General features: G+C 43.8%; 1 protein-coding gene across 1 annotated transcript in view; it reads right to left on the reverse strand.

Moving 5' to 3' along the window:
* Nucleotides 1–21,829, reverse strand: part of ppargc1b (peroxisome proliferator-activated receptor gamma, coactivator 1 beta) — an 83,459-nt gene extending 61,630 nt beyond the window's left edge. Inside the window, exon 1 of the mRNA XM_072395142.1 lies at nucleotides 21,726–21,829. Coding sequence (XP_072251243.1) covers nucleotides 21,726–21,806 — 81 coding nt within the window. The 5' untranslated portion in view covers nucleotides 21,807–21,829. The remainder of the gene's footprint in view (nucleotides 1–21,725) is intronic.
* Between the last annotated feature and the right edge of the window lie 3,932 nt (nucleotides 21,830–25,761).

Raw genomic sequence — 25,761 nt, forward strand, 5'->3', positions numbered from 1 at the left:
ATGCACAGGGAGGCGACGGCAGATGCAGCCCTCACTCTGAAGCCTGTTCCATCCATCACTGTCAGGGAGGCCAGGTGGACAGAAAACACACACACACAAAACAAAAGCCTCTGTCTGCATTAACACATCTACTTACAGCGTAGCTTTTCCTGCTGACACAGACGCACGTGACACAAAGTGAAGTCGAGAGCAGGCAGCATTACCAGAAGATACAGAATGTACAGAGCCCTTGACTGCTGACCTCTTTGACCCCTCTCGGATTCAGGAAAGGCGACGAGAAATGCTTACACGTGCATATATATATGGCCACAGGACTCAAATACCTGCAGTAAAAGCTCTGTGAGGGTGCAAAGGACCGTAATACGCCGCTACAGGTATGAAGCAGTTGGTCAGGAAGCATGTTGTTAAAGGGCACGTCAGTCAGACTCAGAAACCCAAGGTCAGTGACTTACAAAGAACTTCCTCCGCTCAGATGTAGATGACTGGGATGACTGTGGTGGCTATTTTAGAAGAACACTGGCAGCTAGTGCTAAAGAGTTCTGTCAGGGCAAAGCTAATGCTGTTATTGCTTATCCAAGGTGTTAAAAAACAGACTTTATAACGCCTCAAACTTACAGTTTCATTGTGCAACGTCTGAAGATTCAAGATAATAGTTTCAGATTAGAGCTAGAAACACCTCTGACCACCTTTCTGCTGCAAATCATCTTCTCTGGAGTATCAGGCTCTGCTATCTTTGCTTTGCTAAAACCAAAAAGTGCCCAGTTTAATCTCAACAGATAACCAAAGGTCAAAGGTTAAGGGTTTTGAGTGGGGCTGTCACAATGATTACTCAAACTTAAATGATCTGAATCGCTGTTCTTCAACCGTCAGCTGGAGACGGGGGGAGGGGGGGGGCTGCTACCTTCCTCACAATCACAACAAATCAAAGCTTGAGAGCAGAGTGAAGCAGCAGAGGAACCGCATACGAGCGAGTCAGCATCATGAGTTCAGCGTCATGTGACCGCCTGCTTTTTGGCTCAGTTAGGCTCGGAAAAATCATGAAATTAGAACGCATTTATGCACGTTCATTGGGACTTTACTTTAGGAAAGAGTCAGAGTTCAACCACTCATCACAGTCACCTCCTTCAAAAGGAACATTTTGTCACAAAAAGCTCCTATTTAAGCTAATCTGAAGACTTTTGTTGGGTTAAATAGCTCTGATTGACATAAACTGTCTTTATTTCACCAATACTTTAAGAAGAATGAATGAATGAACGTGTGCTATAGCTCTGTTAGCTCATAGCTGCTGTGTTGTTGTTATTGGCGGCTATCGGGGGGGTTATAGAGGGCTTTCTACACACTCATCTACTGGGATGACATCATCTAAATATCTTCTGAAGGACGCCGACTTTCACCAAACTGTTCTCGGTGAGCAGATGAACGTATTTCATGCCATAAATAAGGTTTAAAAATACCGGAGTTAACCTCCTCTGTCCAGACCAGCTTCTGGAAAATTCATGATGAGGAAACCACAACCACAAAAGCTCCTATTTAAGCTAATCTGAAGACTTTTGTTGGGTTAAATAGCTCTGATTGACATAAGCTGTCTTTATTTCACCAATACTTTAAGAAGAATGAATGAATGAACGTGTGCTATAGCTCTGTTAGCTCATAGCTGCTGTGTTGTTGTTATTGGCGGCTATCGGGGGGTTATAGAGGGCTTTCTACACACTGTCTACTGGGATGATGTCATCTAAATATCTTCTGAAGGACGCCGACTTTCACCAAACTGTTCTCGGTGAGCAGATGAACGTATTTCATGCCAGAAATAAGGTTTAAAAATACCGGAGTTAACCTCCTCTGTCCAGACCAGCTTCTGGAAAATTCATGATGAGGAAACCACAACCACAAAAGCTCCTATTTAAGCTAATCTGAAGACTTTTGTTGGGTTAAATAGCTCTGATTGACATAAGCTGCCCACTTCTATCCACAGACATCTTCCCAGAGCTGCTGCCAGTTTCCCAATATGGCGAACGATGAGGTGAAGGCACCAGGATGTGTGTGTGGAGGTCACACCTGTGCACCGTCCACGCAAGCTCAAGATTCATGCTAATGTTAGACAGAGCCCTGAGCTGCTCTGCCATTAAGCAACAGGCAGGACTGAGCACAATATGCAGCTCTGCATGCATGACTGAAACACACACACACAGAGGAAAGTAGAGCAGGTTATCAGCTGCTGCTATGATCAAATATCTGATGCACAGTGTGTCCTTTCAGCACACACACATGCAGAAGCTTGTAAATCTATTAACCTGTCACACCTCGGCCATTTCATTCCACCTGCAACCCATCAGTGCCACAGAAAGCCACACAGATGGATGCACAAGGCCACGGCTAAAAGTTAACAAACAGCATGAAAACACGAAGAAGAACAATCACTCACACACACACACACAGAGGTAGTGGAGGATGACCGGTGCAATCAGCGACTCCGTCCTTCAGCAGACTGAGGAACGCCGGGGACGACCCATCATCATCCAGGCAGCTCACACACGTGCACGTATGACACGTGCACAACACAATAAACCACTGCATGCCTCTGATGTCCACACACACACACACACAGTATACCAGAGAGTCTTAAAAGTTCTCTTCAACACGGAGATGATTAAAGGACAAATTTATGTGTGTCCTTCACATTTTCCTCTAATCCGCTGACATTTCGGCTTGTTTCATTAGAGGAGGAAACTTGCAAAACTCACCTCTATCTCTCTTTTGCCATTTTCCTCCCATTCTCTGTGTCTCTGTATCTTTTTACACGCTCTCAGCTTTCAATTAAACTGAAGAGCTGCTTCATCATCTCCTGCTCCTCCACCTTTATTTATTTTTCTACGCTTCACTCTGCATCTCTCGTTCTCTGCATCCCCGTTGCTTTTTTTTTAAAGCTTTTAAGATTCTCAAGGCTCTGAAACAACTTCTTTAATTCCAGAAATTCTTATTTCACTGTCGTTTTTTCACCAATTTAGCCTCTTTCAGGCTGCAAAGGAAGGAAATAAGCACGGAGTGAATAAACTGTGCTGCAGGGGGGCGTGTGGATGAAGTGGTCCCAGTAGAGTGCCTGTGTAGAAATCCCTCCGTTAGCTCTCCTATAGCTGCAAGTAGCCACATAACAGCAGCTATGAGCTAACAGCAGCTATGAGCTAACAGAGCTATGAGCTAACAGCAGCTATGAGCTAACAGAGCTATAGCACACGTTCATTCATTCATTCTTCTTAAAGTATTGGTGAAATAAAGACAGATAATGCCTTATTTAGAGGCTGCATCCTCTAAGCCCCGTTCACTCCGTTATATGGATCTCCAGGAATCTAAATATCTTCCGAAGGACGCCGACTTTGAGTAGATGAACGTATTTCATGCCAGAAATAAGGTTTAAAAATACCGGAGTTCCCCTTTAAAACACCTCCTCTGTCCAGAGCAGCTTCTGGAAAATTCATGATGAGAAAACCACAAGGGTCCTATGGACCAGGTCTTAGGAGGCTGGATTTACATTACAGGCCCATTAATGAGAAATACTGGCCGGCGATGCAATGCCGAGTTGCTTAACATGGACTTTGGGTCTGTAAATGATGGGCACTGTACAGAGCATCAAGTAGAAAACAAACGAGTGGAGGCCCTTGATCAGAAAAGGAAGGAAATAAGTGGAAAATAGTTAAAGTCTCCAACCAGTCCTCACATAACGACCAGTGGGGGCGGAGGGAGGTCCGTCTACATTCGACCCGCAGAGGTCCAGACGTTAGACTAGGCCGCTTAGCCAAATGTGAGCAGATAACCACGGCTTAATGGCTTAACACATACAGAATTAGTCCAGCACAACCAGTTGCAATGCTCTGAGTTCCAGTCAAACTCAACATTTAGAATAACCTGGAGCTATTTCCACAATCAACAGCGACTTTTCATTCCTGCAAAACTAACGTGACGGAAAATTTATGGATATTTCAGCATAAATAAAGGGCAATTAGGGAAACTTACAGCTTATAATACTATGAGCTTTTTTTAAGTGACAGCAAAGTTGAGCAAGTTTTGGTTTGAGGAGCAGAACTCAGACGAAGCCTTTCTTGGAGGCAGTGATAATTAATCAGAACCTGGGTGTAATAAACATTCACAGCTGGGGTTCTGCCATCACATGCTTCCTGTTGTTCTCCAGAACCCACAGAAATAAATCCAATTCTACCAAACCGTCCTAATGGCAGCTCTGGAAGAATCCACTTAGATTAGCTGCAGAAAAAGACCAATTCAGCAGATGGTTAAATGTCTGAAACACGCCTCAAAACTGTCAGGAAGGAAGGAATGAGAGGGAATGATGTGCAAACAAGTCCGGAAATAAGAGGGTTTGTGGAAAATAAGGCCATCGGACAGAGAGACAAGAAAGAAAACAGCAGAATAGCAGAAGAGAGGATGGAGGTTGGAGCCCAGAACAGAAGCACCGATCAAACTAAAGGACAGTTCAAGATGAGTTCTGCAAACTTACAGTTTAAAACAAATACGTTTTACCAACACAGAGTCACATGAATCACAGCATGGGGGTGCATTTCCGTTTGTGTGTGTGTGGTTTCGCAGCTGGAGTGTGCACGTGACGGAGCGACCCGTGCAGCAGCAGATCCATATTAGGCAGAGAAACAAAGACTTGGACTTCGTACGGCAGACTCTGACCTCCTGGTTTATCTTTAAATACAACTCCATGGAAAGTGAACCTGCTTCTGAGAGGCTGACGAAACATGCACAGTGTGTGTGTGGCTGGGTGAGCGTACGTGCGCGCGCGCGTACGTGCGCGCGTGGAAGGCTGTGTGTCACCGCAGCTGTGCTAAAAAACAGAATATGGATATGTGTGTGTGTTCGTCATCAGACGAGAAGCCTCTCGGGCTTTGAACTTCCCAGCTGTCCCATCAAAAGATCTGCTTCCTCCCTGCATCTCTCACATGCACACGCACGCACGTGCACTTTTATTTTTCCATTATGTTCAGCCTGGTCTGCAGACAGGAACACGGACGCAGCGTGCAGCTCCCACACGTTACCCATCTTTGAGCTGCTCGTTTCACACCAGATTATGTGTCAAACACATTTATGAAGCAAAGACTTTTAATCCTTTACAGGTTCAGCAGTTTGTAGGAACTAAATGATTCATTTAATGCCTTTGTGCAGCACATGCATCTCTCATATGAGAGCGTTTTTGTTCTGTTTTCTCTACTTTAGGCAGCGTTGGTGTTGCAGTACCAGCATGAGGCACCCCTGGCCCGCCAGGCCAATCTTTATCTGTTGATACTACAGGAGAGGGATGCTAAAAAGAACATATTCCTTGTTTTTCCTGCCAGCCAGCGACCGTTTGGTCGATGTCCCTCCCTGACAACATGCCTGCAGCAAATCTTTCACCTGGCAGGCTGGAAGTGGCCTTCACACACACAAACACACACTCAGACAGAGCACAGGTAGTGGGTAAGCTCGGAAAATGTCGCAGTAAATAACACACAGGCAGCTCCTGTGAGGCCTTGTGTGTCACTGTGTGTGTGTGCGTAAGATCATGTTTATAGTGGCAGAACGACCTTCACGCCACCACCTCATTCTATTACTATACTACCCTCATTCCACTGTCTGTCACACACACTCGTGCACACCAATGGGGAGGAAAGCAGTGTGTGTGTGTAGTGCACTCAAAGTTTGTTTGTGTGCGAGCAACAGCTGAAGCTCGAAGCAAAAGGAGGCAGGTATCTGACTTCATAAAACACACACAAATCAGGAAACACACAATCCCAGAAAAGGGGATAAATCATGGACACACACGCTGTCTTTCTGCGAGATTGCAAAATCGTGGGTGTTTGACCAGCCGTAAAGTGTGTGAGTATGTGCTGCATGAGCTTGAGTGTGTGTAGGATGCTGTTATGCAAGTGTTAGTCATCTCAGCAGTCGTTCAGCGCAGGAGGAGGGAAGGCAGGTTGGCTACTTATCAGTCACAAACAGGCCAGGACCACCACTCAAACACATACAGTGCTACTCCCAGACATGGTGTCAGCACAGGTGCAAATTAAGAGAAAATTAGAGGATTATTTTGATCATTTTCATGCTAGAACTGCAAAAATAAAGAGGATATATTAACTTCTATGAGATCCCGCAGCATTATTCCAACTCTTTAAGCCGTGATATTTAGATCTCTTTCTGCTCTTCAGCTTTATCGTCTTTGGAAACGTGTCCCTTGTTGCCACCGGCAACCTCTTTGCACAATTTTTCTTCAAAGTGAACAACCGAGGCGTTGTGTCACTAATCTCCCGACTCCATCAACATATCCGGGGGGGGAAATGGCTGCTAAAAGACTGTCGAATCACAGGCACGACGTCTGACATCTCAAGTTTCTGGAGCTTCTGACGCCTTCGAATCAAGGTACATCACCTTTATGCCCCCCCCCCCAACGCCCACATAGTCCCCCTTTTCTTTACTTCTTTACTTAGTCAAAGTTTGCAGGATCCATTAAACACAGAAATATCTCATTTTCTTTTCTTATATGATGGTTTTAATATCTTTAGGCAATTTAAATGATGCCTCGGTTGATAATGAATAGTATAAAAAAGTGTCATTTGCCACCAAAAAACAGCACAATTCTCAATTCTGCTCAAATTGAGATGCACAATCAGACACAATCGGCGCTTCATTGCCTCTTTTTAAGAGCTGGAAACCTCCAATATGGCTGCCAGAGGGAGGCTTTACATAATTCAGGAGCCCCTATGAACATGCTAAAATGACGCACCTGCAGGGAAATGAAAGAGCGTCGTGGCAACGGAAAACTGTCGGTTTTCCTACAAATCTGCATTGATGATGGAGACAGAGGAGCTGGAAACAGAGCTGGAAACACAGAGAGCTGAGAAAAGCTTTTGCTGCTGGTTTCCGAGGTGTTCAGCTCCTCATTCAGCTCCTGGCATCAGCACTAATGAACCAGACCAAGGCTGCCATTCTAATGGGACCAGAACCCACACCCAGGGTGATCATTCAGTCTTCTAAGTAGGCGGTCCAGAACATTATCAGACAATATGGCAGTAACACCAAAAGGAAAGCCTGAGTATAAAACAGCGCTACTCGGCACTCTGACACGGAGCCAAACTGCATGAAACAAGGCTTTCCAACTTGTACGAGTTGTGCTGCTGCACAAACCAAAGCCCATTCATGTACCCAAGTTGAAATGAAAGAGCAACAGAGGAGGCACAGAACTTCTATTAAGCCCCATTTCCACTGCAGAGCACACGGACCAACCAGAATGTATTAGTCAGGCAGGTTCGGACGTCCATAAGGCAGTCAGAGGGCGACTAAGTCCGTGTCTCATGGTCAAATATAACAAACCTTTGACAGCATAGACATCAACTGCAGAGCCACAGCCCAACATGCTCATTTACACGCTTTGCCCTGCAGAAACAACAAGGCTTTGCAGAGCTCCTCGTCCCTCTGCTTCCACTAAAATAGCCATAAACAGCTTCCTAAGGCTTTACTAATTAGCTCATTAAAAATGCAGACAAAGCCACACCCATTAACAGCTCCCTCTCAGCGCAGACGTCCACCACAAGGTAATATGTTGCTTTTCTTAGACCTGCTGATTAGCTTGGCTTCTACTTGTGGACTAACTAGGGTTATGTAACCCTTTCATTTTCATTCAGCATCCATTCCTGCCCTCGGAATAACAATTCTGCCCTTATGTGTGATGAAAAAGTCAGATAAACTTCATTATAAACCTTGATTTGACACACGGAGTAAGAGGTCAGAGCTGGCGCTCAAAGCTACATCTCACAGAGCTTCCTCCAAATCTGCTTCCATCTCCCTAAATCATAAGACTCTCTCTGCCTTCCACACCTGCCGGACTCTTTGTGTACTCCCTCTCTTCCTCCTAACATTACCTGCAGGAGAATCGATAAGCTATCAGACCACAGCGGCTCGCAGACTCACTCCTGTTTTTTTCCTTTGTGTTTCACTCTGTCGATTGGCCATCAGCCGGCCCTCGGCCAGTTGTTCGTGCTCCTCATGCTGTCAGTGTGTGTCTCAGCTGTCAAACCAAATCCCGCATTTGATTGACAAAATCTCCATCACGCACCCCAGTATCTCAAATCAGCCAGTGCCAAACTGTTGGAGGGGCAAATAGAAGTGAGACACGAGCACATTAAAGACAAAAAGACTGAAATAGGGGCAAAACATGCACAGAAAGACCAACTAACCCAACAGCGATGTGTCCGTTATGTACTGATTAACACACTGAAACAAGTAATAATCCAAAAGTATTCATCAGCTGTAACTGGAGCCAGTCGTTCCCACATGAAGACATTTAGCCTTTGAGCTAATCTGCTGTTGTTCGGCAGGGACATGATCATGTGACTCACTCAGAGCAGCATGATCTATAAAGAAGTCTAACATCTGGATGAATTACTTACGACCGCAGGCTGTTAAATGACTGAAAATACCTACAACGACTAGTTAGCTGACCACAAAATGAAATGTAGCATCATGCTAATTGCAGGTAAGGGTGAGAATCTCTGGGTATTTGTCCAGAACCGAAACACAACGAGGAATTTCAACACCAAGGTGACATTGAAAGCAGCACAAGCCGATTAAGTCTGCAGGTTTCAGCCAATAAACAGTTTCCAAGACGCTCCATTACCTTTCAGGACACTTTTTTTCAAGCGCCTGAAGACACAAGCGTGTTCAAACAAGAAAGAACTTGGCTTATCACCCAAATTGCATCATATTCGTAACATTCCTTGAGTCAACAGCGCCCCGCCTTGCTTTTTAACAAGGAGAAAGGTACTGCACAGCACAGCAGGGGTGTGTCAATATTTCCTGAGAGCAATCAACAAGACCGCACTCATTCTCTAATCTGTTGATGGAGATCGGATATTTTCCAACTACAGACAGGCTGAGAGTGCGAGAGAGAGGGACCGCAAGCATTAATAACAAATCAGAGCCGATTAGAAATCATTTCCTCATTAACCTGAACCCGAAGCTCCCCAGAGACACGTCAAATTTCTGTGATTAAAGAGATTAAAGCAAAGTAAGGGAAATTACTGGATTCATCGAGGAAACATCTGCCAGACACTCAACCGAGTGCAGGGAGACCAAATTATTTAACTAAAATACAAATAAGCTTAAATTGCATTTTGATTTAACAGAATCCGCTTTAAAAAAAAATCTGGAAAATGTTCAATGACTTCAGGAGGAACAGATTTAGTTTAATTTAATCAATGCTTGATAATGGAATAAAGGAATATTTAATCATGACAGAAGACAAAAACAGGGAAACTGAACGCTGTGTTCAAAGCAATATTGGCCTGTAACAGTCACTTAGTGGTACTTTATTACAGTCTCATAACAGAATGTGTGTTTATGGAGCCTTAAAATGTTGTCGTTTCATTTAATTTCAATAAGAAATGTAAAAACATAGGTATGCCATGACTGTAAAAGGCATGAGACCCTTTTGGAACCTGGAGACTGTGATAATTTTACGATTTTCGAGCCTTTAGAATGTGTTTTTTCTTAATAAAGTGAGACTATTGGTACTTTATTACAGTCTCATAACAGAATGTGTGTTTATGGAGCCTTAAAATGTTGTCGTTTCATTTAATTTCAATAAGAAATGAAAAACATAGGTATGCCATGACTGTAAAAGGCATGAGACCCTTTTGGAGCCTGGAGACTGTGATAATTTTACGATTTTCGAGCCTTTAGAATGTGTTTTTTCTTAATAAAGTGAGACTATTGGTACTTTATTACAGTCTCATAACAGAATGTGTGTTTATGGAGCCTTAAAATGTTGTCGTTTCATTTAATTTCAATAAGAAATATAAAACATAGGTATGCCATGACTTTAAAAGGCATGAGACCCTTTTGGAGCCTGGAGACTGTGATAATTTTACGATTTTTGAGCCTTTAGAATGTGTTTTTTCTTAATAAAGTGAGCCTATACTGTTTATAGATGTGACTTTAAGTAAATCCATGATGCCAATATATGAACATAGTCTCTCTCCGAGTGAAATCTACATTAAATCTGATTGTTTATCGACACATTCTCACCGATTGTAACCAAGCGGCTCAGTTAAAACTGGTCCATGCTTACAGGGCAGGCTGCAGAGGATATGGAAGCGTAAGCAGTACACTGCCTGTGTGTAATGCCGTATCACCATGGCACTGAGCCGTAGTCACGCAGGCCTAAGCGCCATTTGGGAAGTAGGTCAACGAGCGAAAGATTGCTGAATGGAGAGACAAGAGAGGCGAGCACAAATCTTGGTCAGATATGACATAGAAGAAGAACTGAAAATAGTCTGAAGAAGCCACTGTGGAAAGTTACCGACCGTAAACACGCAGAATGAGTGTTTTAATGCGAACATGTGCTCACAGGTCACATTCGGCATTAATGGCAGCCTGATATGTGCACCCCAAACAGCACTAAATGGCCTCACCCACCTCAGGCAGAAGCCTGCCTGCTTACAACCAACAGGAGTGACTCACACTCAAACACAACACACACACACCTGTAAACTTTCCATCACCAGGCTGTGCACAGCCTCCTGAGCCCCTCCACCCAAAGGTGTTTATCAGTGGTGAAATTTCCTCAGATTATCAGGAGAATATGTCACAGCAACATCCTTCTGATGAGTTGCTGCATCTGAAGCTTATCTTTTATGTAGCAGCCCACTGATGGAGTCAGGGTTCAAAGTGTGACCCCTTGGATCACCATCCAAGCCCCACGTGGCGATCTTCAGTAATTATGATTGAACCCGAGATCGAAGGCAAGTCAAGTGTGTGTGATGTGATGCTGATGAGAGCGCATCGATGTCAATAATCTATTTATAACAGCCGGCTGAAGGCCGCACACACAAGCTCTGACACACGCTGACGTGGGGAAGCAACCGGATCCAAAAATGACAACAAACACATTTCAAAGTGAAGTGAAGGAACAGGAGAGCTGCTAAGTGTGTGTGTTGCACTGAACCCTATCCAATAGCGCTGGACTGTTCCTGATAGGCCGTTTGCAGATAAGCGAAGCTACCTGTGAAGGTGCAAGTTCACACCAGTCTTTACTTGCCTTCCCCTGCCACATGGTTGCCACGGCTACATGCCATGTTGGCATTTGTGTGTGTGTGCGTGTTTTTGTCCTTTTGTCCCTGTGCTCTCTTGCACCATTGCATGGAAATTTCCTTTAACCTTTTCCCCCATTTACACCAGCACCCTCGAGAGCTCTCACACCCAAAAAAAAAAACTTTCTTTCAGGCCTCTTTCAGGCTCACATGCTCAGTTAAAAGGTAAACTGTACAGCAGAGATAAACCAACTGTCATTCTGCCGAGATATACGACAGTTTCTCCTCCTAAAAGCAGCAGATTTTAAACTCTTCCACTGTGGCTGCTCCTACTAAAGCTCCTTTTACACTACTAATAAGAGCAGCTCATCTCAATCTTTTAATGTAGCAGAGGCCACTTCATCAACCATCTGAGGTAAAACACACAATTAAGAAGCTTCAGAAGTAAAAAAAATAGAGTGATTGTTACACTGGATGAACACAAAGACACAAAAAGTGCAGATTATGAGAAAATTATACGTTGAGGTCAAGGGAAAGGCTGCAGAACAGGGACAGATGGACCCGTAAGGCCACAGATAGCCAGAACTTTGGTGGGCCTCACTTCCTCCTGAGGCCTCAAAGTCCTGAAGCAACCATTGCTCCTAAAGTAAAATAACATTGTCTTTGTTTTCAAGTAGTTTGTGGTGCTTTGGAGGCTTTATTTAAGGAGAAGGTTCCATGAGAACAGAACAAAGTAATGCACTGATGACGCTAAAAGAAGCTAAAGGAAGCTAAAGGAAGCTAAAAGAAGCTAAAGGAAGCTAAAAGAAGCTAAAGGAAGCTAAAGGAAGCTGAAGGAAGCTAAAAGAAGCTAAAGGAAGCTAAAAGAAGCTAAAGGAAGCTAAAGGAAGCTAAAAGAAGCTAAAGGAGTAAGATCTAATTCAAAGCACTCATTCATCCAGCTGATTGAACCTGCTCGTTTGCGGGAACCTTAAAGTGTATGAAAATGATTTAAGAGTAAACAGCAAAAACTGGACAAATCTTCTGTGGAGTGTGTGAATGCACCATAAAGATAAGAGTTAAAAAATGTACAGCCTGTAAGCAGCACAGTGCACTTGCAATCATTTGGCCTGTGATTCAGCAGAAAAAAATGCTGCTTGCAACGAAATAGAGGGCACCGGTGAGCGGTAACAGCATGAGAGCATCCGGGAAGCAGCAAGCTCCAGTATTTTGGGTCTTTGTGGTGAAAAGTTGCTTTCTTATTCTACAATGACCCCTTGGTAGCAGACTCAGCTTTTTCACTGCTAACACGCCGAGGTTCCAAGCAAGCAGCCGGAGAGAAACTGTTCTCTGAATTTAAACAAAGACTGTCGGCGAATACGACAAAAAGCCTGAAATATGAGTCCATGAAAACAGTTACAGCTGTGCAAAAGGGGCCGAAAGGACACGAGAATGAGGAGAAACCTGACATTGCACCGGTTTTCTGTCAGCAGCTTAATGATGAGCAGCTGATCGCGTTGAAGGGATTCATTCTGCAGAGGAAAGCGAAGTGAGGAGGCAAAGCAGTGCTCAGCCTCCCGCCTTCCTACTGCTCAGCACCATTCATCAGACCGTAAGACTGTAACTCAAACTACTGCCTTACAGTCCCACTACTACAACCTGTGAAACAGCTGCATCAGTGGCAGAACTGCCCAGTTACAGCTACATCCGTAGTGTTCCTGCTTCTATAAGTAATCAGCCCTTAAAACAGCCAAAAAATGCGATTTGCAATTACAGCAACAGACAAAGCTTTTAGCTTCATTTTTGCAACTATTCCAACTGCGGCTGGCATCCCGAGTCGATGCAGGATTGTTTTCCAATCAGCCGGGGGGGTGGGGGGGTGGCATGTGCAGTGCTGATGCATCACTCCCTCCTCAGTCCCGGCAGAAATAGTGTTTAGAGAAGCCACAAGATGGCATTACCCCCGAAAGCACCTTGTAATCCTCAAAGTTGTGGAGCATGAGTTGTAATCGCACACAATAATCCTGCTGGACCGGTGGATTACTGGAGGGGGGGCCACTCTGGTATATAAAATTTGGTAGGCACACGACAAGGTGCTTGTTACACGTTTCATCCAGCAGGCTATGAGGTGAATTACCAGCTTCCTTCTATACTGCGCCCATCTCAGACTTTAGACAGAGACAAAACCCCCGGTATGCTCCTTCGGCCTTAAAATAAAGACATTTCCCAGGTGGCTGCCCTCCCCGTGATAAATCAGGTAACAGAGGAGGAGAGCTTTAAAGAAATAGGGCAGCCAGCTAGCTCTTGGTTCCCTACAAAGCCCTGAGCTGCAGGATGAGATTGGATTCCCTCTCCTTCAACCCCTCCCTATCCTCAGATGTTGTGCAAAGCTGCAGTATGTGTGTGTCTGTGTGTGCAAAGAATGACAGGCTCACTTTCATGTTGACACTATCAACACAGCCAACAGGGTCCGTGTGATGAATACAAATCTCCAGTAAAGGTTAGGTTGGGACATGTGACATATACTCACAACCTGAACAAAATGTGTTGGAAAAAATGAGCGGAAATGGCCTGAAACTCGAGAGGCTCGGCAGCTCATCTCAATCTTTTAATGCAGCAGAGGCCACTTCATCAACCATCTGAGGCAAAACACACAATTAAGAAGCTTCAGAAGTAAAAAAAATAGAGTGATTGTTACACTGGATGAACACAAAGACACAAAAAGTGCAGATTATGAGAAAATTATACGTTGAGGTCAAGGGAAAGGCTGCAGAACAGGGACAGATGGGCCCGTAAGGCCACAGATAGCCAGAACTTTGGTGGGCCTCACTTCCTCCTGAGGCCTCAAAGTCCTGAAGCAAAAAAGCAACCATTGCTCCTAAAGTAAAATAACATTGTCTTTGTTTTTCAAGTAGTTTGTGGTACTTTGGAGGCTTTATTTGAGAAGGTTCCATGAGAACAGAACAAAGTAATGCACTGATGACGCTAAAAGAAGTTAAAGGAAGCTAAAAGAAGCTGAAAGAAGCTAAAAGAAGCTGAAGGAAGCTAAAAGAAGCTAAAGGAAGCTAAAAGAAGCTAAAGGAAGCTAAAGGAAGCTAAAAGAAGCTGAAGGAAGCTAAAAGAAGCTAAAGGAAGCTAAAGGAAGCTAAAAGAAGCTAAAGGAAGCTAAAAGAAGCTAAAGGAAGCTAAAAGAAGCTAAAGGAGTAAGATCTAATTCAAAGCACTCATTCATCCAGCTGATTGAACCTGCTCGTCTGCGGGAACCTTAAAGTGTATGCAGATGATTTAAGAGTAAACAGCAAAAACTGGACAAATCTTCTGTGGAGCGTGTGAATGCACCATAAAGATAAGAGCCGTAAATAAGAAGCAGGACGATCTGATGAGAGACGATAACGACGCTGGCTGTAAAATGTGAAATCTGTGTTAAAAACCGAGAGCATGAGATGAGACGGAGGAGAAATCTACATCTTCACGTCCCACTTCGCTTTGAGTCACGACAGCCTGGACCACAGCGGCAGTATACAGTAGCTTTAACCCCCCCCCACTCACCGGTTCCTCAAGCTCTCACTATAACACACGCAAGCTAGCCATCGTGTGTTGGACACTTTGCATGGTTGAGTGGTGTTCCACCTCAGGGGAAGATGAACTGTGAGGAAATCCTGCTGTGCACAGGCACAATGGCATGAAAAGTGGATTTAAAGATTCTGCAGCAGTTTCTCCCGCTGACAACCTGACCTCTGACCCCACCCGCTCCCTGCTGTAAGATTTGATTCTGCCGTGACTTACTCTGGAAGTCAGACTAGTGACTAAATTGTCAAATCGAATAAGCTGCAGCACTATGACAAACGAATCACAAGTCGATACATTTCAGACTGTGATGGGGTGCAAGCTGCAGAGCAACACTAAATAAAGAAAAGCAGAAGCCTGGTCTGATGCCGCCTTGAATTAAACCAATATTTCTTAGCTGTGTTTCTTAGCCTTTGCTAGCTCTGTTTACCCCTGTCTGGAAACTGGGTTAAAGGTTAACACAGCCCAAGAGCCTCACCATGTTCTGTTCAGGACTCCAGAAACAAAGCAACATCATGAGTCTGGATGATATCTTTAGTAATAATCACAACCTCTCCTCCATATTAAAACTGCCATGTCCATAACGTCACAATGAAATCAACTTCTATGAGAAAATAAGATCTACAGCAGCTAACTGAAGCCTTCTAATTACTCCTGAGCTGAATAAAGAAAAGACATAACTGTGGCAACCTGTACACGAGCGGTGTGGCTGGAAACTGAGACAAATCACACCGATGACAGGTCAGTACATAAATATAGCCACTGTAGGCCTTTCTTAGATATCACTATCAGCGTACAAATCTGAGGATAAGTGCCAACTTTTAAAAAAAGACGAGTATATGATGCATAAAAAGTCCTTTGGATCATTTTGAACCATGGTGTCTGTCCAGCAGAGCAGCAAACACTTAATTACATCCCTCTTGTTGCTATTTGTTGCATATGTAGCAGAGAATATCCCGATATATCACAGCAGAGCAGCGGGTGGTGCAGAGTAATTACACTGCTGGAAAGTTAATAAACAATGACCCATTCATTTTTCATCATCAGCTGCAAATATTCCGTATCTCTCAGGCTCTAATGAAAGCAATTCAGCTGAAACTCACTCATATTTCAAGTCATTTTTGAGCTAACAAGTCCACAGAAGACGTGTTGGACGATAACAACTGTGAGTGGAAAAGATCTCAGCGGGTTTTTATAACACTGGCTCTTTCAGAAAATATATAAAAATCTGGATTCTTATTCAAATCAGCTTAATTGTGAATATGTCTGCGTGAGTTTTGGCTCCAAAGCCAAGAAAGTCTGAGTAAGCAGCTGATGAATCACCAGGTAATTAATTATTGAGAGCCCCCCTCACCTGCCTCTGCTCGCATGTTAGCTAGCAACAGCACAGTCCAACACGTGACTCGCCCAAAGATGAGCGCACACATGCACTTTATAAGGCACAAGCACAGGCCCCGGGGGGGGGTCAGTGTCTGAGCCGGATGCCTGATGAACCTCAGAGGGATTCGGGAGGAAGAAACCAAATTCCCAGCGACCACACTGACACATACAGGCACGACGGGGATCAGCTGCTCATCAAAATGCATTTGTGGTTAAATATACCACCAGAAATGCACAGATTTCCATGAGGCGTCTTTGTGTAACCACCAGTGAGGACGCAGGCCCCCACAGCACTGCTATAAGCAGCCTTATCCAGGCCTGTGGCAGTTTTAGCACTTTGGTTTAGTGAATCTGACACAGCTAGCCAAAGTTAGCAACCAGGCTGCTGGCTGCACATAGAAAATAATCCCCTACGCTTTCCTATCCCACTGTACCAGATTATGTCAGCAGGACACATTGTTCTATCTTCTGACAGTGTCTTGACATGCTGACTGACCTGCTCAGTGGCTCCTGTACTGGCTGCAGCCAGAAAATATGCCAAAAGTATCCACATTATGCAAGTCGTTACTTTGTGTTGTATGTTAGCGTGTGTTAGCGTGTGTTAGCTTGTGTTAGCTTATGCAAGTGATGCTAATGAGTGCGGGAGGGCCAGGTGAGTCACACTCAGGCAGCTGGGACAGGTACAGTGAGAAAGATAATGGCTCCTGGTACAGGTACAGTGAGAAAGATAATGGCACAGAACTGCAGATGAACAAAGGATGATGGGCTGAAGTCCACCAAACAAAATGCAGGGACAAAAAGCTTCAAATTGTGAGCCGAGATGCTAACAAGAGAAGAGAGTCGATCAGTCAGTTCCTGGCACAGAGTAAATCCCAGTCACTGCCTATAACCCCTGCATCCATCACTCCTGGGAGGATCGTTAAAGTCTTGATATTTAGACTGCTGCCTTTCTGGAGCCTTCTCTCGTCTCCGTTAAGTTTAAATCGTATTTATCTGCCTTCGTAAAGGAATTAAAGCGCCAACAAATCTGAAATTGTTCATGCATGTTGAAATCTTCACGTTTTTAGGTGAAAGTTAAAGGAGTAATCCACCTGTTCTTGTTTCTACCTCCATAAAGTTTCCACTGCATTCATTTATATGTTAAAAAAATTAAATGATCCATAATTAAAGCGGGAAGGTTTTAAACTGCAGACTGAACCCAGCCATCTACCTGAATTCGGTCAGTAGGGGACTGTGTGACTTCCTGTTTGAAACTGGATAGGATCACCTGATAGCCGGGGATGAGAGCCGACCGCCTGCTTCGTGGAGCTCATGCACACATTTGCATCCACAGGCAGACACCCAAGCGTCATGGAAACACGAGGTGCTGACTGTTAAGGCCACACAGCAGCCCAGTAATGACTTTAATCTTCATTCATTTTCCCAAGGTTGCTACATGTGAAAGAAACTCGCTGCATAAGTGATAAATCTGACGTTTTTCTAGACAAATATTTAACACTTTCTCAGGCCGGTTTGCTCCATTTGAAGTCCATGGATTACTTTACATCCCAGAATCCATCGGTCATCTGGACATTGTTTGGATGCCAACTACATCTTTAAGTAGAAAAGTAGAAAGCTACCACTTTGCAATAAAACTTTTATGAGCAGTTGACCTCCAGATCTGCACTTCCAGGTTTAAACTGACAGAAACAAACGTGAAAACTCAGACTGTGAACAACATGGACTGGTGCCTGTACACAGGCATTACCGTAGCAGCTTTTCATTACCGTAACACTTGCTGTATATGTAAATATTTGGATGGGAACGAGTGATACCTTCAAATTTTATTTTTGGACAGGAACTATTTGTCAAGTCTTTTCAGATTACTGAATTGACATTTTTTTTTATTACTTGTGAAATTTACACTACAGGAAAGATTTAGTGTAAAAAAAAAAAAAAAAAAGCAAAATTTTGTTACGGTAATGAACATAATAACTAAAATTACTGTATCAATAAAAACATTTCTGAATGTTTACACTGTGTGAACTATTCTGAACTATTAACAGAACACGCATGAAAAAAATAAAAGGTCTACCTTTCATACATATTCAGTTATCATCAATTGAAAATGTGTTACGGTAATGAATTTATTTGGTCAACGACTCAATAAAACTGTCCGAAAATGTATTAAAGAACGTGTATTGATCACTAATTTTAATTGAGCCAGTTAATTGAGACCCTGCCTAATACTAATAAGAGAAAAAAAATAGCAAAATTGACCTAAAATTGTCATTTTGCAAAGGTTAGGACAGTTTCGTGAGAATCACCCGTATATCATAGAAGCAAAAACCTTTTTCTCACTGCAAAACAACACGTGTGCTCTCAGTTTCCATGTGACTTTCTCCGTGTTGGACCACGGTTGCTTAACTGCCCGTCTGAACAGCAGAATGGACGAGATGTGCCACGGCTAATATTTTACCAGCATGTGCCCTGTGGCTGGTTGTGTCCTGTTACAGCAGGATGGGGGGGTGACTGACGTTAAGTCAGACTGATCTTCCAGGAGTCAATCCCCTGAGCGGACCAAGATCGACCCTCGACACCCGGTCAATGATTACCACTGAAAGGGGACCATCTGCAATCTGAAACAGCACGTAACATTAGGCGTCCCAACAGAAACTACACGAGAAACTGTGCTGGTCGAAAAGGAAGTTGAACAAGTCTGTTTAAAAGCTGAATTGATTTAAAAAGGTTTCATTTGCTTTGGTGGATCTCTGCGGAAAGAGGCAGCAGGCCTGAGCTAGAATTACTCCAGCTAATAAAACTCAACTCAAGTTCCTTCCTGATCCATAAGCAGAGCATTTCTACAAGCCTACACTTCCTGATCCTTCACTTCTATTCCCCCGTTACAGGCCTGACTCTCATGTTAACTTATCAATAGAAATGATCACAAAATGACAGTCAAAGACATCAGAAACGGGAGTTTCAATAAGCTGCGACACGTGACTCTTTGTCTCATAACTTTCTGTGGAAAAACCAAACTCACAAGCTTGTGGTCGATGACTTTGTTAAGAACGTTTAAGCAGTAAAAATATTTCAAATGCCAAAGACATGTTGACTTCGGAAACCCTGACTTCCACCACCAGGAAACAACAGCCCATCTGTGTGGGAACTGTTCTCTAAACTCTAAACTGTTCATTCGACCACAGCTTCTGGTGTTAATATGCATTTGTTGGCGTTATTTGACAGAACCATGGTGGAATTGGCCCTAATCTCTTCAGTAATATGAATGTTTGTGTGTAAAGAAGCCCGTCAGTTTGATATATTTAGACATTTCTTGCCTCCAGAAGAACAAAGACTTTTGATTTCCTAAAACAAGGCTTCAGCAAGTTGAGAATTACATTTATTCCTGGACAGATAAACCAGCTTTATTGGAATATGTGATCGATAGCCTGTGGAAAAAGATGGATTAGGAGTTGATTTGAAAGACAAATAGGATTAAAAAAGGGTTTGTGTGTGAGAGAGGGAACTAAAGCAGTAGAAACTGTATGAAAATCAGAGGAGGAGGCAGTCACATGTCAGGAGGAAGCGGAGGGAGGAGGGACAGCCCATCCCTCCTCTACGTCACAGTAACACCTCCCTCTGTCCCTCCCACCACTACAACTCACATGACTGCAGCAGCCCAGTTCTGTAACACCAGTCACGAGGATAGAGTACTACAATAACCAGCCGGCAGGGGCGAGTGTCTGTCTCACACACTAAAACACACTGAAACACACACACACGCATGGGGAGAACAAGGGAAAGCCATCAGCCCGCCCTAATAACCACGAGTAAATATTAACACATGAATGCAGCGCTTGTAGAATAGATAACCCAGCATGAGTGTTTGTCTTCAGCTGCATTTTATCCTTCCCCTTCTGAGCCACTCAAGGACTTTGCAGCAATCCAGCGTCAAAAGAGCTGCAAAGATGCGGCTGCAGTCCAGCAGCATGTCGTACATCTGCACGAATGCTGCTGGATGCGAGCAGTTTGCTGCTTTTATTCCATCCTACACCCACAGTTTGTGTTGTGCTCACTCTGGATATGTTCATAAGGTCTCATGCGCATTATTCTTAACCCATTTTTCCCTGAAGCCACGTCTCTCCTCTGAGCTGCACAGGGTGACTTTGTGAAGGACCCACAGCTTATACCTGCACACAGCTGACTGAGACGCATTTTAAGGGATGAAGTAGAGTCTATTTGAATAACATACTGTCACCATATTACATTACAAGGCTCCTTTAGGGGGATAGGTACCTTAGGGCTGAGGAGTGTTGTCACATTTTCAGTGTATTTCTTTCCACATGCTGCAAACATCTATCCCTATACTGCATGTGTGTTATGTGGAAGCACATGTCACTGCTGCAGCTTATAAATAGCCCACGGTCTCCGTGGATCCCACCACACGCTCATTTAACCTGCTTAAAGTGCCAATCAGCTGTGACAGATCGCCCCCACCACCACCCACACGAAGGAAGCTTCGCATCCCACCATGACCCCGAATTCAAATCAGTGATCCGGTCAAACTGAGACGCAGGAGCCCGCATCCCAGTGACACGCCGTGTTGTGGCGTTACGTGGACGGGACTAATCCGCGCGTACTCTGAAGCCAGAAGGGAGATTAAGTTAAGAATATAAATTCTCGGTCTGGTGCGTGATCATTTGAACCCCTAAATGTCGCAGATTTCCCGAACCTTCGCCACCTTTACGGCGCGCATCGTGCCATAATCACCCCCCCTCACACGCACAATCCAAGGATCCACTCGGTCTGCCAACGCAAACAATCGTGTGAACAAGACGCGTTTTGTAACCTCTGACAGGCTGTTACGCAAACGATTACGAAAACGCAAAATCGCACCAACTTTCTCAGCTGACCAAAACCCGACGGTCTGCTGTCGTTGTCGCCGCTCTGAAGGCGATGGTCTGATAAGTTGACCGTATATGGATAATCAGAGGGTGTTGCTCAACTTTGGAGCGCAACAAACCGCCTGAAGTCACCCAGAGATGCCCGGTTAAATCCGCTGTGGCGAGCAGCTTATAATGAAGCGGAGAAATAGCGCTGAAGTGCTGCAGTGCCCCACAAACTGCTCACTTTAATCAGCACCCGCTTAGACTGAGCCCAGTCCAGCCAGAAGAGCGAAGCATCAACTATAAAACGTCTGTTCTCAGCACAAATGCTAAAAACACGCGCTCTTCTACCCGATTAAACTGTGTCATAATGTCATAATATCATAATAATCCTCCGCCAACGTCCACGCGTTCAGGGGCGCACCACGTGTCCAAGTCTCCGGCTCTGAAATTTAAACTTCACCCAAGAATGCGTCTAAAGTTTCCAAAGCGCCCCTCTGCATACCAAATAATCCTCTCCGAGCGGCGGCACCCCGGCTGCCCTCAGCCTCCAGCACCGCGACATTTATTCGCTTTCATCCATCAAATCCCACATTGTCGATGGCTGATGATATTTCCTCCAAGACACGTGAAAGCCAGACGTCAAGTCTGAGTAGAGGTTAACACACGCACGCACACACACACACATGCATGTAGACCGAGACACCGGTCGCGCTGTGCCGGGGAGATGCTGCTGAGAAGCCGATAGAGAGGCTCTCAATAACCGGCCATAGCGCGCACCACGGCCCGCGACGTTCAAAGACGCACCCCGCACAGCAAAGCCCAAAGTCTCGTGAGTCCAAAGTGGCCTGGATCTTACCTGGCTGCCGGAGTTTTCTGTCAGGTAATTGAAGACAAAGGACGAGAGTTCCTCATCTAATAGTGGAGCGCAGTCCGCCATCTTCTAGTGAATGAGGCGCAGCGGAGTCAGAGTGTGAAGTATAGCAGGAGGAGGAGTGAGGGCAGGCGGCCTGTAGGGGGCGCATCTATTTACACTCAAAGACAAACAGCACTTTAAAGACATGTGGCTCCTCAGAGCGGGTCTGAGGGCCACAGCAGGTCAATGCATGGAGTCCCACAGCTACAGTATTTTTATTACAGTTATTTTCACTCAACTGCTCCAATGCAATCAGGCTGTTTCCAGGAAATACTTTAAACTATTCCAAGCCTTCTCATCTCTCCACATTAACGGTTGCAGCCCATCTGTTGAGGATAAACACAAAGCAGAGAACACGCAAGTTAACGCCAAACAGAACTGGAAGCTCGATTTGCTGTGATGGCGAACAGAAAGGAAAAAGCAAAGCTCCCGATCACTTTGGGAAACGCTCCGCAGACTCCAAAACTCCTCCACCACGCTGCCTTTGTCGCAGAAGCACAGCCACGAGTGGCAGCCTCCCGTTGCTGGGCAACTGCAGCATCAACTTCTGTCACTCACTTGCTTGGCGAAGCTGCTGATGTCTGAAAGCATTTAAAGTTATGAAGGTTTAAAATAGGTTTCAGTCACAAAAAGTTGCTGCTGAAGTTGGGATTTGTGGCATAAAGTGTGCAGGGAGAGCAACTCCGACTCTTTTCTTCATTTTGGCATCGTCTCAGCTGTTCTACGGCTGACTTAAATTAGCAGTGACGTTAATCCCTTTTCACTACTGGGTGCTGACGTTGCTGTTCTGATCATTCACTGTTACTTAAAAAGTCAAATAATAAGGACATATAAAAAGTATCAGAACATTTCTGTTTAGAGTTTCTTTTCGTGTTTCTAAATGTTCTTTTTCCTATTTTTGAGCTTTGTTTTGCACCCATTTTTGGATTAAAAACAGCACATCTGTTGCTCTGCTTTGCCTTATATGTAGCTGGAAGTGAAAGTCAGTCTGAAACTAAATAATATGTTATATTGACAACTGCAGTACGTTCACACGCTGTCAGTGATAATTGATGCTTTCGGTTTTGTTTTGCAGGGCCTTCAGTGACAAGCGTCTGCACATGAGACAGTTTGAAGCTTGAATCCTATCATGTGTGATCACAGTGAGACTTCTACCTCATTCTTTTCCAGTTATTTCATCATTTGATGAGCATGAAAGATGTATTTTCTTCCATGTCGATGGCTGCACAAGCCTCAAATACACCCAGAGCTGTTTGCTTTCATTTGTGCTGCCTGCCTTTGAAATTTTAGCAGCAAATTACCTCTGCAAAATGAGTTTGGGCTGTAAAATGTAACCAATAACTGTGTCCTGTCACTTTAAAGTTTGAGAGTCACGCACCTGTCAGAAATACTTCTGGGGTTGAGGTAGTTTCAGGTCAGTGTAAACTCCCCAAAAAGTGCTCGTGGGTCGCTCCTGCAGACAAATACGACCCATAATTATGAGAATACAGAGAATATACAACCTCTTGTGGTTGTGGGACTAAGAAAATTGTATTTTACCCCCAACCATGATCATTTTCCAACCCCACCCAAGTGACGTTACTGTCTATCTTAATCTTAACGGTACCCTGGTACCGACCCAAGTAGGTACCGGCTCCAAAAAGCACCTAAGATCCACAAGAAAGTAAAGACATTAAGTAAACAAAGTAAAGACATTAAGTAAACAAAGTAAAGACATTAAGTAAAGAAAGTAAAGACATACCGGTACAGAAACCAGGAGCTTCTTTCCCACCAGCAGCACAACGGCGCGATTAGCTTTTTGGCGGCTAGCCTGCTAGCATCGTGACGGCTAAACACAAATGCTCTAAACAATTCCGCTGCAAACCACACATACCGGCAATTAACCTCAATTATTATTCTTCCCAGCAGTTTTCTTATCTGTAATCATCAACACCGCCATGATAGCGAAGAGAATCATGGTGACATCGGCTATTTAGTCCATAATAACAATAAATAACAAACTATCATCCTGACCAAATATCGCTGAAAATTATGGACTAACTGCTGACTACATTTATGTATAGTATTTCGTTTGAATTTAGATGGACGATAATGGATTTCTGCTTAGCTTTTGCACGCCAACGAACGATGAAGATCTTCCTTGCGATGTCGCTTTGCTTTTCCCGCCTACCTGTAGAAACTCAACCTTACCTTCTGACAACATGAATTAATCTAATGAATGCGTAGTTGTTCGATTTCATGCAAACCCAACATGATTTAATCATGTTCACCTTTGAAACATGACATTATAGCTTACATAACACATGTTACACTTTAGTTAAGCTAACAGCCCACCAGTTCACGTAGATTCGGGCCTGTCAGGCACGTCAACACGGCCGCCATCTTGGGACGGGGTTTCTGACAGCAGCCAGACTGTCGGAGCGGGTCTGACGGCTGTGCATCTGACAAAAAGCCAGGCGTTTGTGACGCTTACAGATGTTCCTGTGAAAGAAACGCCAAAACGAATAAACCTGGAATAACATTTCGTAGTTGTTTTATATTATTTAACTGTTATGAGCGTGTTGAATTTGATGTATAACATAAATTAAACTAGGTTGTTACTAGCTTATGTCAGGACAATAAAACAAAATATGTTTTTGTTTGTAAGACATCAGTAAGATGATGAAAGTGACATTTGGCAATCAGCCACTGTATATAATTGTGCTAAGTAGTCCATGTTACTCCTAATTGAGCTATTAAATCAGTTTAATAGCACTAACATTAACATCAACTGCTAATGTAAGTTATGAACCTGAATTGTAGCTACATAAACTCAGATGGAGCTGTTTTGTGTGTAGGTTTCCAAAAGATAAATGGAAGAGGCAGGCATGGGCAGCAGCACTCAGGGGGAGAGGTTTTATCCCAAAGGACTGTTCAATCGTCTGCAGCTGTCACTTTAAACCAGACTTTGACAGGACTGGACAGTCAACTGTTTAAAGGAAGGAGTGAAACCATCACTTTTTAATTTTCCTGACCATATTTGCAAAGTTAGTGTCATGACAAATGCTCAGGGGATCTTAATATTTCACTAACACAACGCAGTGCCCACTAAATGATAATAAAATGATAATTAGAAATGGTTCCTATTGAATGAACCCACATATAAACCTTAAAAAACACCATTGTCACCTCCCTGTTGTTAAAATGCACAATTCTATTCACATAGAAGACATACTGTTATTTTAAAACAACAATGCATGATTGAGTTGTCCTTAAATACCTGAAATCTTTGCCTAAATAATCACATTTCTAATGTATGTATGATATAAATACGTGTATATATCTGTGGTACTATCTAAACCCAACCAGGAAGTTAAAAAGGTGTTTCAGTAAAGTGTTGTTAGTGACTGAATGTAACTCAGAGGGGGAAAAACAGTTGAACACTCATACATTAGTCTCGATTTCATGTCCCACGAAGGTGCACAGCTTCCACTTCCCCTCCTTCCTTAGCAGGACCTCATGGCTTGTTAAAGGAAGAACTTGAGAATGACATCTGCTTGACGGGGAAGCAGTCATACGAGTCGTATATTCCTCCTGTCGTTTCCAGGGGCGATACCTCACAGGACACTAAGGGTCGTATTTAATTACATCAACATACAACCTATACGCTCGTTTTATTTGGAGGGTTTATTGCATGTAGTGGATCCATAAGATCCAAACATAAGCAACTAAACTATAACCCAAACACTTTGTGAGGCAGGTTACATCATCCTTTATGGTTAGTACATCATGAAAACAAAGCCTTAGTTGTAATGTTGACTTTTAAGATAGGGATGCGCATGATGGCACGTCATCATTATTGATAAATAAGCGCTTTGACTTGACGTATCAGCAAAAAACGGACATTAACAAAGAGATAATGTAAACTTTGCTCCATCAGGCACAATGGCAACAGCACAGCAAAGGAAGCAGTGTTCATGAGGCCAGTTTTAAATAACAG

Source organism: Leuresthes tenuis, unplaced genomic scaffold, assembly GCF_036924035.1.
Source record: "Leuresthes tenuis unplaced genomic scaffold, fLeuTen1.0.hap1 SCAF_11, whole genome shotgun sequence".
NCBI lineage: Eukaryota > Metazoa > Chordata > Actinopteri > Atheriniformes > Atherinopsidae > Leuresthes > Leuresthes tenuis.